The following is a 13,627-nucleotide window of genomic DNA, read 5'->3' as shown; positions in this document are numbered from 1 at the left end:
ACATAAAAGTATCACAAAATGGCACTTATGATACATCAAATTAAAGCTGAAAGTTCATAGAACATGCCTACAGTCGTGACTCATAATTATTTTCAATACAAAATGGCTGACAATTGTTGTAAGACAAGTAGTTTTATATTGAATATACAGCTCGTCTCAAAATAAGTCGCCTACAATTTCATGACATAAAAGTATTACAAAATGGCACTTATGATACATCAAATTAAAGCTGAAAGTTCATAGAACATGCCTATAGTCGTGACTCATAATTATTTTCAATACAAAATGGCTGACAATTGTTGTAAGGCAAGTAGTTTTATATTGAATATACAGCTCGTCTCAAAATAAGTCGCCTACAATTTCATGACATAAAAGTATGACAAAATGGCACTTGTGATACATCAAATTAAAGCTGAAAGTTCATAGAACATGTCTGCACTCATGGCTCATAATTATTTTCAATACAAAATGGCTGACAACAGTTGTAAGACAAGTAGTTTCATATTGAATGTACAGCTGATTTCAAAATAAGTTTCATACAATTTCATTAAATTTCAACGTGTTATTTTTGCAGTGCACTACCAGAGAATAGTCCATCGCGATATAAAGCCGAGTAACTTGTTGGTGGACAGTGACGGCCGCATCAAGGTCGCGGATCTGGGTGTCAGCGCTGAGCTGAGAGCTTCCGGTGAATTATTATCCGGACCAGCTGGTACCCCGGCATTCGCGGCACCAGAAACGACCACACCTGGCGCCCATTATTCCGGAACTGTAAGTAGCATCGCCGAGATATAATATCCACGGGTTGTTCGGCCGATCGATTTTCCATTTCACGCGAACGCTGAAGAATTATGACGCGGCTCGTTCGATCGTTTGATGTCTTCATACTACTCTTCCAACTGTTACAAATTCTTAAATATTCCTCTAACACGATTTTACAGAATATTTTAACAAGACTGAACTTTATTGTCAATTATGGCAAGTTTAATTTTTAACTGGGTTAAGTTAGACCTTCACACAGTGTTAAAAATTCAGAATTTTTAAACACAAATGACACAGAGTCAAAGAGTGTAACGCTGATGTAAACTTTTATTACGATGTTAAAATTATAGCGATGATCACATTCAAAAATATAGCTGCGAAGCAGGTAACATTTCAGTCGAAATTTATAAAACATTCTGTCGAACACTAACGATAAAAATGCGTCGCATACCTCAAATCCTGTTCGAGAGGCCTTCATCGAAATCCTGTTAGCGCGTCGTCAAAAATTCCTTTTACTGTACGCATTGAAAAACGTTGTAATAACCGTAATTAATATTCATGAGCAGCAGAGCTCTGTTGATCAAAGAGTTAATCGATTCACGATGTGTCCTCTTCCACCGTCAAATTACGTTCCCGAAAAATAGGGTAACTGGAACCGATCGTCGATTTGCATGTTCATAAATATTCACTCTGTGTACGTGTCCGATAACGGCGTTAATAGAATTCATCAAAAATTCAAGCAAATTCTTTATCCGAAATTTCGACAGGCTCGAAAGTAACGGTGATATATCGCGTGGTCGTAATCGGACGATCTGGCAGTCGATAGGGTCAGGGTCGAGTCGTGATGAACGGTGAACTAACAAATCCACGTTCCTTATCGAAAAGTTTGAGGGCACGTTTAACGTGTACACACGCGAAGAAACGGAACGCGTCACCGGAAACGAGCCGCGTCGCTCGCGAGCTGGCATCGATTTCTCGCGTGCTCGTGAAATATGCAGGTGAACTTGAAGCACAAAAACTTGTATCTTAGAGGGAATCGGGTTAATGCTCGTTTTTTATAGACTGGTGTTCGCGAGTCGACTGGGGATATATTGCCGCTTCGTATATCACCGCAGATTACAACTATTTTGTATATTCTAATGTAATGTACTGTAGGACGCACTATTTCAATTCTTTGAGCTTCAATATTGTTCTATATTTACTCTATAACTACTCTATTTTTGCTCTATATTTTACTCTACAAGTGCTCTATATTTGCTCTGTATTTTGCTCTATAAGTGCTCTATATTTGTTCTATAATTGCTCTATATTTTACTCTACAAGGACTCTATATTTGCTCTATAATTGCTCTATAATTACTCTATATTTTACTCTTCAAGTGGTCTATATTTGCTCTAATTTTGCCAAATATTTGCTCTATAATTACTCTATATTTTACTCTTCAAGTGGTCTATATTTGCTCTAAATTTGCCAAATATTTGCTCTATAATTACTCTATATTTTACTCTTCAAGTGGTCTATATTTGCTCTAAACTTGCCAAATATTTGCTCTATAATTACTCTAAATTTTACTCTATAAGAGCTCTATAATTACTCTATATTTTACTCTATAAATGCTCTAAACTTGCTCTAAAACTTACTCTATATTTGCTCTAAACTTGCTATATATTTGCTCCATAATTGCTCTATATTTTGCTCTATAACTGCTCTATGCTTGCTCTATATTTTCTCCGTACTCTCTCTAGAATTGCTCTAAAATTGCTATAAAATTACTCTAAAATTGCTCTAGAATTGCTCTAAAATTGTTCTAGACTAGCTCTAAAATAGCTCTAAACCACATCCAAACAAAAAATTAATCACAACAACTAAACTTAATCAACCAAATGCATATCATGTTCCAGTTATGCGACGTCTGGTCAATGGGAGTGACCCTCTACTCCCTCGTAACCGGAAGAGTACCCTGGGACGGCGCCGGAAGTATAATCGGCGTCCAAGCGGCAGTGCGTACAGAACCTCTAAAATTCCCCGAGAAACCAGTCCTCTCCGACAGTCTCCGCGAATTGATCTCAAAGATGTTGGCCAAAGACCCCTCCAATCGTATCAGCCTATCAGAAATAAAAGAAGATCCATGGCTGACGAACAACGGTGCCGAACCTCTACCCAGCGAGGCTGACAACTGTCGACTTCCGGTGACCGTCACCGACGAGGAGGTCGAACGGGTCGTCACCAGGATACCAAAGCTCGACACTCTGATCCTCATCAAAACTATGCTGAAGCAGCACAGCTTCCAGGTGAGGTTCCGCTCGATTTTGCATCGAAGTTCGAAGTTTGACCGCGAATCGAGAACGTCAATTATCGGTATCCGATAAACGATAGGTTTAACGGAGTGGTCGAAGTTCTGGATGAACTTCGTGTCGGGATTTAATTAATAGAGTAGTTTTCGGATCTTTTGATAATGCGTTCCGCGATTGTGGAGTTGGGTGAGTGATTTGGGAGAATGGGAGATTTGGGTCAAGGTGCAGGGTCGAGATTATTGGGGCGGGAAATCGATGGTCTTAGTTATCGGAGATTTCCTGTTTGGGAGTTATGGCTGATGGAATGTGATTTATGGACTTTGGGAGTTGGAGGAGTTTGGTGGTTTGGGGATTGGGGTGTAGGGATATGGGGGTGTAGGGGTTGGGGGTGTGGAGAGGTGGGGATGTGGAAGTAGGATGATCTGGGAATTTGGGGGTGTAGGGGTTTGGGGATGTGAGAATTTGGGGATATAGGGATTTAGGGGTGTGGGAATTTGGGGATGTGGGAATTTGGGGGTGTGGGAATTTGGAGATGTGGGAATTTGGGGGTATGGGAATTTGGAGATGTGGGAATTTGGGGGTATGGGAATTTGGGGATGTGGGGATTTGGGGATGTAGGGATTTGGGAGCGTGGGAATTTGGGGATGTGGGAGTTTGGGAATGTGGGAATTTGGGAATGTGGGAATATGGGGATGTGGAAATTTGGGGATGTGGGAATATGGGGATGTGGGAATTTGGGGATGTGGGAATATGGGGCTGTGGGAATTTGGGGATATAGGAACTTGGGGATGTGGGAACTTGGGAGTGTGGGAATTTGGGGGTGTGGGAATTTGGAAATGTGGGAATTTGGGGGTGTGGGAGTTTGGGAATGTGTGAATTTGGGGATGTGGGAATTTGGAGATGTGGGAATTTGGGGGTGTGGGAATTTGAGAATGTGGGAATTTGGGGGTGTGGGAATTTGGGGGTGTGGGAATTTAGGGATGTGGTGATTTAGGGATGTAGAGATTTTTGGACGTCTGAGAACTACAAATACCAGACTTTCACAAGTACTTACGACTTTAGAGATTTAGACATGTGTGGACTTCTCAGATTCCTTTGCAAACCTCAGAAGTTGACACTTGCATCCTCTCCTCCCCAAACCCTATACCCCCACACCCCCATACCACCCCCATACCTTCCCCATACCACCCTCGATCAGACACAAAAGACCTCAACTTTCCGCACATATAAATTTCGCTAGGGTAAGTAATTGGTAGCGGTATCATCGCGCCATGGTTCCACGTCCATTGAATTCCAATTGCGACCGATATTTGATCTCTCGTCGCGTGGAGCATCAACGAGAGGTCAAGCCTCCGTTTCTCTGTTCGTGACGTGGCCACCACTCTCTCGTAGACGATCTCATTGCGTGGAAAAGCTGCCTCTTGCTCTCGCTACGGCGCCACGTCTCTGGCCTTATTATTTGATGAGCAGCCAGTCAATATCAGTCGAGTTCAAGGAAGGTTGACGGCTCCGTAAACACGGCAATAACGCTGTGCCTCGTGGCGTCATAAACCTTCAACCTCCATTTTCTCCTTCCTTTTTCGCATCTACGTTGCTTCTTTTTCCGAGTACAGATTTTTGTTGGAATTTCTGCAAATCGTTTGCGTTATTTCATGCTGTTGTTCGAGCTGAAATTTGAAGAATTAACAAAATGGGTACTGTTAGGAATTATAGGTTAGGGTGCAGCTGGATAGATGATTGTTGATGGCGATGATTAGTTTACTCTATAAGTGCTCTGTATTTGCTATAAATTGGCTGTGTATTTGCTCTATAATTGCTCTATATTTTACTCTGTAAGTGCTCTATATTTGCTATAAATTTGCTATATATTTGCTCTATAATTGCTCTATATTTTACTCTATAATTGCTCTATATTTTACTCTATAAGTGCTCTAAATTTGCTATATATTTGCTCTATAATTGCTCTATATTTTACTCTATAAGTGCTCTATATTTGCTCTATAATTACTCTATATTTGCTCTATAATTACTCTATATTTGACTCTATAAATGCTCTATATTTGCTCCAAACTTGCTCTAAATTTTCTCTATATATTTGCTCTATAATTGCTCTATACTTTGCTTTACAAGTGCTTTATGTTTGCTCTAAACTTGTTCTACATTTGCTCTAAACTTGCTCTATATTTGCTCTAAATTTGCTTTATATGTGCTCTATATTTGCTCTAAACTTGCTCTAAAGTCGTAAATTTATTCTGCAACCTCTCAGAAGTTGATCAGTCTTTATTCCTAGGTAAGACTAGGTCTACAACGACGCTGTTTTGGAATAGAATTAAGTTCCCACCATTTCTCAAGCATCATTCATCAAGTTTATCTTACTATTCCAATCTTTAGACTGAGAATTTTTAGTTTAGTTGTTAACAATTACAAGTAGCTTAGTTTCAACATTTAGTTAAACAAAGTAAAAAGTACAACGTGACAAGAATTTACGAGAATGTCGCAAGAATAATGTAGAAAATCCCAAAGTCAATCGAGAGTTGTCGAAGGTTTATGGTCGAGGTAATTCACGAGGAAATAGCCTCGGGCGGCCATCAAATGTAGCGATCAAAACGATATCGTTTTAACGATGAAACGTCGGATTATGTCGTTGCCAGAATCCCTTTCTACCGAAGAAGAGCGGGAAAACAGCGTGCGCCGATACCCCGACGGATAGCATCGAATTATCCCCCGGAAGAGCGGACGAGGGCATGGCGTCTAGGGAGAGGATCAGGAACTTGAAATCGGAACGATTCCAGAGGACGGGCAGAAGCAATTCCGCTCCGGATTCTTACGATTGGCATACGAACGGCAGGTAAACAATCTTAATCATCTTCTGTGGAGCTGATTCCATTAAGGGAATACGATACTTGGAGTGTTGGTATTTCCATTGTGTACCGTGGTATCATATTTTAGAATGTTCTGTGGACTTTGCTGGGGAACTCTAGATTGCTCTGTCTGTTGTAGATTGCAATATTAGATTACTGTTATTAGATTTTGGGTAATGGTACAGTAGGTAGTGGTGTAGGATTTCAGTGCAGTGCAGGTTATAGTAAGCAAGTTTCAGAATATAGGCGTTAGAGCTGTAGAGTTTAGGTTATATTTTAGGTTAGGGTCTATATTTGAGTGCTATAATAGAGCTTAAGGCTCTAGAGTTAAGGTTAGAGTACTCTAGGCTATAACAGTTCAGGATATAGGACATTAATCTGTATAATATAGGCAGGCTCTAGAGTTTAGACTATAGTACTCTAGGTTAGGGTCTATATTCCATGCTATAATAGACTTTATGGCTTTAGAGTTGAGGTCAGAGTACTCTAGACTATAACAGTTCAGGTTATGGTACTCTAAATGGCACTGTGAACTACATTACTCTAAATTCTGGATACTGTAGATTGTAGTGCTCTATGTTATGGTACTCTAGCCCACAATATTCCACCATATAGTGTTGCAGGATATAGTACTCTAGACTATGATACTATAGGTCATAAATCTCTGGACTTAGTGTTATAATATTGTAGGTTATAGTAGCTCAGGTAGTACTCTATAGTGCTCTAGGCTATATTACTCTATATTGATGCTCCAGATAATACTGTAGATTATGGTACTCTATGATGTACTCTAGATATTACTCTATATTAATACTCTAGAATATAGTACTGTGGATTATGGTACTCTATGATGTACTCTAGCTTATGTTACTCTATATTGATACTCTAGGATATAGTACTCTAGACTATGATACTCTATGATGTACTCTAGATTATATGACCCTTTATTAACACTCTAGAATATAGTACTACAGATTACAGTACTCTATAGTGTACTCTAGATTACATGTCATTTTATAGTGCTCTAGATTATAGCATTCTAATACCACTCTACTGGCAATAGTATTTAGATATTGCTTCATACTTTCCAACATACATTGTGCTATAACTTGATGCTATATTACTTGAAACTATAACGCTCTATTAAGAACGATGAATATTATAAAATTATAGCTCTAGTCCATACTCTACCAAGCTGATTTATAGTCCACAAATTTTTTCCGTTTAATACCAGTGCATTTTACTTGTAACTACAGGGTCATATACATCTAAACTGTAATAACCTCGACCCAATTTTCCGTAAACTTGCAGACAAATATCTATAGACAGTCCTCTACCACCCGTGACAGAGGCGTCCACTCAGGAGGCGGAAATTGAGAAACGGTGATACTGCTGAGAAACTCGGATGAACATAAAAGGAACCATGAGCAACCGGATTGGTTGACAAACACGGTATGAGCCGAATTCATGATTCACGACCCGGCAACACTACGTCGAACACGTGTCACAAATCGAAAAATCTACCATGAATCTTTTTTCGGTCAATGTTCTAATTTCATTCGAATTTCAACCCCTTGCACTATTACCAGGTATTAACAGCTGCAATATTAACTTTTACAACTTATTTGTTGGATGCGAGTCCAAAATTGTTCACAGGTATAATATAACCTAATCACTATGCAAATTGGACTTGAACTTAAAATTGAAAAGTATTAGTTTAATATTTATGAGTAAACTTGACGCACATGGTGCGTCACGAGTCTGATATTATAAGGGATTAATACAAAGAAAATTGAAATGTTATATTACTTTGATATCACAATGCAATCTGAACTTGAACTAAAAATATCAATTTAGAATTGAAAAGTAAAATGTCGCACATGGCGCGTCACTCGTAAAAATAGTGCAAGGGGTGATCGATCATTCTCAATAATTTCTAGCAACATTAGAAGCGTAATTGTACAGGAACTTTTATACACGGCAGAAAAAGTGCACTGATTTCATCTTGTCGAACGCTATCGAACGATAATCTTGTTCGGCAAAACGTTGAATTAAACTCGCAGAACAATTTTTCACGCGCGTGTCGCGCGATAATTACCATGTCGTGTTTGTAACTGACAAACGATCTGATTGCGAGCCGTCGTTGAAAATCCGCCTTAAACGCGTCAGCGAACACCTGCACGATTCTTCAAGCTCGAAAGTAACGAATTTACGGACAACTCGGACAGTCCGGAAACTTCTCCTTCAAAATGGTTTCGTAACGCGGGGCTAGTTAATGCCGACTGTCGCGGTGTTGGAAACAGGAGGTATACAACTTAATGTACATTGTAATGATGCTTTAAAGTGGATTAAGGTACTTTTGATCGTTCTGGGTGATCCTTTTGTATTTTATCCATTCGAAATTTCAAGTTTCGCTGGAAGCTGCAGAATTCATTTATAAGCTTCATGTAGGAGTTCCATTTAGAAGTTTCAAATTTTAAATGAAGTTCAAAAATTGATTTTTATTTGTTGTTAACAGGTATTTGTGGCTGTGAAAGTACCTCACTTATAAATTATCTAAAATGTAACTCGACCTAATTTAACCTAACCCAAAACTAAAAGTGACCTAACTTGACCTAACCTAAAATGTAATTTGTCCTAATTTGACCTAACCTAAAATGTAATTTAACCTAATTTGCCCTAACCTAAAATTGAAAGTGACCTAACATGACCTAACCTAAAAAGTGACTCGACCTAACCTGACCTAACCTAAAATTGAAAGTGACCTAACTTGACCTAACCTAAAATTGAAAGTGACCTAACCTGACCTAACCTAAAATTGAAAGTGACCTAACATGACCTAACCTAAAATTGAAAGTGACCTAACTTGACCTAACCTAAAATTGAAAGTGACCTAACCTGACCTAACCTAAAATTGAAAACGACCTAACCTGACCTAACCTAAAATTGAAAGTGACCTAACCTGACCTAACCTAAAATTGAAAGTGACCTAACCTGACCTGACCTAAAATTCAAAGTGACCTAACCTGACCTAACCTACAATTTAGCTTGATCTAACCTAACCTAACATTTACCCTAACTAAGCCTAACCTAAACTTTAACTCGACTTAACTTGACCTAACCTAAAATTTAACTTAACTGATCTAATCTAACCTAAAATTTAACTCGACCTAACCTAACCAAAAATTAAACTTAACTAACTTGAGATTAAATTTGAAATAAAAAATTTTGTAAATAAATTTTAAATTAAAATTGAAAGCAAAATTTCAGAAATAAAATTGAAGTATAATTTGCGGAGTAAATTGTTGAAAATGAAATTTGAATAGTTAAGAAATTTCGAAGGATAAAGTTTGAAAGGGTTAACAGGATATTTGAAAGGTGACTGGCGTTTCCGGAACGGCGTTTTACTTACGAATTTTAGCATAAACTAGTAATAGAGTTCTTATAACTAGATGTATTTTATATGCACTTTAGCAAGTACTTCGTAACGAAAAGAGGCTAAGAATACAAAGCCCGTTGAGACAACGACATTGCAGAAACCTATTTATCGACGCTTCGATAATGCTTCGATAATGCTCGATTATTCTGTGATGCGATTTTCGTACTTTTACACGAGCCTCGTTTAACGTCGACAGTTAATAATTTCACGTCTTTTTGAACCAACCCGAAAGTCCACTGTAATTTCAGTCCTTTCGTTGAAAACACAGCTGCAAAAAATCGGCTATTTCATTTGGCTTGTTTGAGAAATATCGCGCTTTCCGTTCAATTTTTACATCGGACGAAGCAATATCGAATACGCATGAAAAGAGCTTTATTTGTTTTTTGAGAAATTGTATATTTCCGGTAGAAAAATATTGAAAACGTCAAAGGTTTTGCGCGGCGCAGAATAGAATCGATTTTGATCTAATTTATGTTTCACAAATATAGTTTCAAATTTTTAATGTGGTCCACAGGTTCGAAGACGATCACTTTCGAAAAATTACAAACAGTACTCATTGGACCACTTTTCTATAAAATGTATTCAGTATTTTGCATGAGCGATGTCACGTAGCCATGAAAATGGTTCGAATAGCCATTTCACGAGTTTCAGTTTCCACGAAATTCGCTAATTTCCACAGAAGTTGCCTCCCGCTAGAAGTAACGAGCTCGTCTTAATTTGCTCCGCCATCTGCAGGATTGTTTGCACAAAAACTCCTTTGTTCGGATGTTGATGCTAAGACTCAGAGAAAAGCCATTTGTCAAACACGTTAGTCACGGAAAATTTTAATGAATAACCTCTGTAATTATTTTCACGCTTTTTACGTTCTCCATTTTTTGTCGAAAACTTGCGATTGTTTTAATAAAACATTGAATGTATAAATAAATTTTTGTTATAATTGTTTTGAAGCTTGTTCAAACTTGGTGCTTGTTGCTATATTTGATAAAAAAGATAGGACTTATTGTTATGTATAAAAAGTAAAACTTTATTTGGTTTTCTGTTTGTAATTCTACAGGACGACTCAAAAGTAGTGGTCCTTTTATTGAGACAGATATGTAATTTTCATCGAAACAAAGATACGTAATTGTACAATCAGTATGTTATTTATGAATTTGTATACACAGTGTTCTGATAAAATGTATACGTATAATTATATAGGATGACTCAAAAGTGGTGGTCTGTTTACTGAAACATTTTAAGTATGAGCAAGAGATATGTACATTTAGTATGTAAATTCTGATATAATTTGTATACATAGTGTTCTAGTAAAATACATACACATAATTCTACAGGACGTCTCAAAAGTGGTGGTCTATTTACTGAAACATTGCAGGCATGAGCAAAAGATATGTACATTCAATATGTAACTTCTAATACAATTTGTACACATAGTGTTCTGATAAAATACATACATATAATTCTACAGGACGTCTCAAAAGTGGTGGTCCGGTTTCTGAAACATTTTAAGTATGAGCAAGAGATATGTATATATTTTATTGAAGAATATTATTAGAACATTTTATTGAAGCATTTTATTGGAACATTTTATTGAAAATTATTATTAAAACACCCTATATAAAACAAAAATGAATTATTCTCGAAAATGATCGTCTTTACCGAACCAAACGAAACAAAGTCACCGAAAAATCGAGTGGCCTGTAAATAAATTAGCGTAAAAGTATATATAAAATTGAATAATTGTTAGAATTGAGTACGAAGCATGCGACCAAAAGAACTCAAACCAAAGTTAGATTCGTGATTTCGTTGGACCTTAACTCTCTATATTATCCGGGGGACCAGAAACGCGTATTGAATTTAATCGATATCCGTCGAACCTCGCGACTATAATACGTTCGACGATCATATCACGTCCTGACTTCACGAATTCCTTCGGAAAACTGCACAGATTTACGGGTCCTTACAGGAAATTATAGATATCCGAATTCAATGCTGTTATCGACGTTTATTATCGATGGTTCTTACTATTTGTAAGGATAGGTTTTTCCATTTGCGGGGGTCGTCTACTGATGGGCAATTTTCCAATTTTTTTCAGGTCAGGAAATTAGAGAAATTTTCGGTTCTTTAATTTCAAGGTTATAGGTTTATTTTTTTAATAAAAATAGAAATTTTTGAATTTTTGCATTTGTGAATTTTCAAAATCCCAAATTTCTAAATTACCAAATCCCTAAATCCCCAAATGTCTGAATCTTCAAATCCCAAAAATTAAGAATTCCTAAATTGTCAAATCTCCAAATCCCCCAATATCTAACTCTCCAAATTTCAAAAATAACAAATTTCTAATTTCCAAATGACTAAATCCCAAATTCCTAATTTCCCAAATTACTAAATCTCCAAATTTCTAAGTGACCAAATCTCCAAGTCCCTAAATCCCTATCCCCCAATATCTAACCCCCCAAATTTCAAAAATAAAAAATTTCTAATTTCCAAATCACTAAATCCCCAAATTCCTAATTTCCCAAATTACTAAATCCCCAAATTCCTAATTTCCCAAATTACTAAACCCCCAAATTCCTAAATGACCAAATCTCCAAGTCCCTAAATTCCCAATCCCCCAATATCTAACCCCCCAAATCCCTAAATCCCCAAATTCCTAAATTACCAAACCTTCACCTCCCCAACCCAAAAATTCCAACTTTCTCAACTAAAAAAATTCGTCGTAAATTATGAAAGTGTCATAGAAGTGCCTTTACTGTACAAATTTACGTTTCAGTCTTACACGATTCAAATTTCGCGCGCTCCGAGCGCGCGCAATTCAAACCACCAAATTCTCCACTTATTTCCCACAAATTGTCCATCGTTAGACAATCTCCGTCTAATCGTTACGGGTATATATGTTATAAAAAGACTAGTATTTTACGATATTTCTGAAGGTACATAATATTCCTTACAAAATAAAATCTAATACTATTATACTTGCTTTCTATGTACCAAACCATACGCTTTCCTTCTTGAATATTTTGAAACCCTACTTACTAATCTTCTCCAGTTAAAATCTCTTATCGAATTTCCGGAGATAACTGTACTCTTCAAATTCGTGATGCTCAAAATGTTCGTAATAGAATGTAAGGTGTATATGTATCTTTCTCTTCAATATTACGTATCTCCAGAAGTACAGCTCGTGGACAGAAATATTGTAAACAATTTGTCCACTCCATTGTATAGTGATAGGTGTGCTCACGTTCGGAATATTCTTACGAAATGCACAAGATATTTTGTACCTACTAGATATGCACCTTTTAAGCAGAGCTGTATTGATTGACTCTCGATTGGTATTCAACTTATATTCTCAATTAAACTTGCTACGAATTGTACAGAGATAATTGTACTAAATAATTGTTATCGATCCTTAACAAATGTCAGTTTAAAATTTACCAGAATCAAATTAAAAAGAATCGATGTTATTTTGTGAGATTAAATCAAATAAAATAGTACTGAAATCGATCAGAAATCAAAAGATAAAGCTTGTGATACGTTGATCGTCGTCAGAACTAAAAATTTTCCATTGTAACGCTAGATTGACGAGATTGGTCAATCGAGGGTCCATCATTGATCGAGTGCTTAATAAATCGATCGAAGCGTGACCGTTGAGAGGGCATCGACTGGACTAGACGACCAAAAATATCAAACTCGAGTCATCTTTCGAACCGTGAATTTCCTCGACAATCAAACCGATTGTTTCTCGTTAAAAATTGCGAACGAAAGGCAGTCGATTCGAACGAGGTTACAGTCGTCTATACTGCCATATTGTACGACCAGTGAACGTTGATGAGGAGCGAATTATCGTAACCCGTTTCTCCTATCTCACTAATTATACTTTCACAAATCTACTAACTCCACTACTTATTTTTATAAATCTAAGTACTAGGGACCCTCGTCACGTTTGTCTTGTTGTTGTTTCCATTCTGTAATTTTATTGGACAGTTGTAGAGCGCCCTTTTATCAATAATAATGATCTTTACAAAGTAATTTTTAGGTGTTTTAATTCCCACTGAGGTAGTTTGTTAGATAATTAATTTGAGAGTACTTTGAAAGTCTTTGGACTACTTTTTTGAAATTCGTACTTTCCCGCGCTTTTTTTCTGAGCAAATTCAGCGCCATCTTGGAGTAAGTGGGGGTCAGAAAGAAAATTGTGGTAATTGTATGCATAATTTGTATTTTTGGGCCTGTGGGGTATGTTTTACACAGCGTAGAATCAATATTAGTTAATGTGT

At 37.1% G+C, this 13,627-nt stretch overlaps 1 protein-coding gene across 7 annotated transcripts in view; it reads left to right on the top strand.

Moving 5' to 3' along the window:
• Positions 1-13,627, top strand: part of LOC100878744 (uncharacterized) — a 75,503-nt gene that overhangs the window by 48,552 nt on the left and 13,324 nt on the right. For 5 of the 7 annotated variants that reach the window (XR_013040661.1, XR_013040659.1, XR_013040657.1 and 2 more), the window contains exons 7-10: positions 575-771; positions 2,664-3,053; positions 5,708-5,904; positions 7,229-7,369. Coding sequence is in view for 2 of the 7 variants with exons in the window: in XM_003703639.3 (XP_003703687.2) it covers positions 575-771; positions 2,664-3,053; positions 5,708-5,904; positions 7,229-7,304 (860 nt within the window). In the remaining 5 variants the exon portion in view is untranslated. Of the gene's footprint in view, positions 1-574; positions 772-2,663; positions 3,054-5,707; positions 5,905-7,228; positions 13,383-13,627 lie in introns of those variants that run through there. The other 2 variants (XM_003703639.3, XM_012286054.2) reach the window with 1 other exon arrangement.

This window comes from Megachile rotundata, chromosome 15 (genome assembly GCF_050947335.1).
Source record: "Megachile rotundata isolate GNS110a chromosome 15, iyMegRotu1, whole genome shotgun sequence".
Taxonomy (NCBI): Eukaryota; Metazoa; Arthropoda; class Insecta; order Hymenoptera; family Megachilidae; genus Megachile; species Megachile rotundata.
This window is presented reverse-complemented; position numbering and strand designations above follow the sequence as displayed.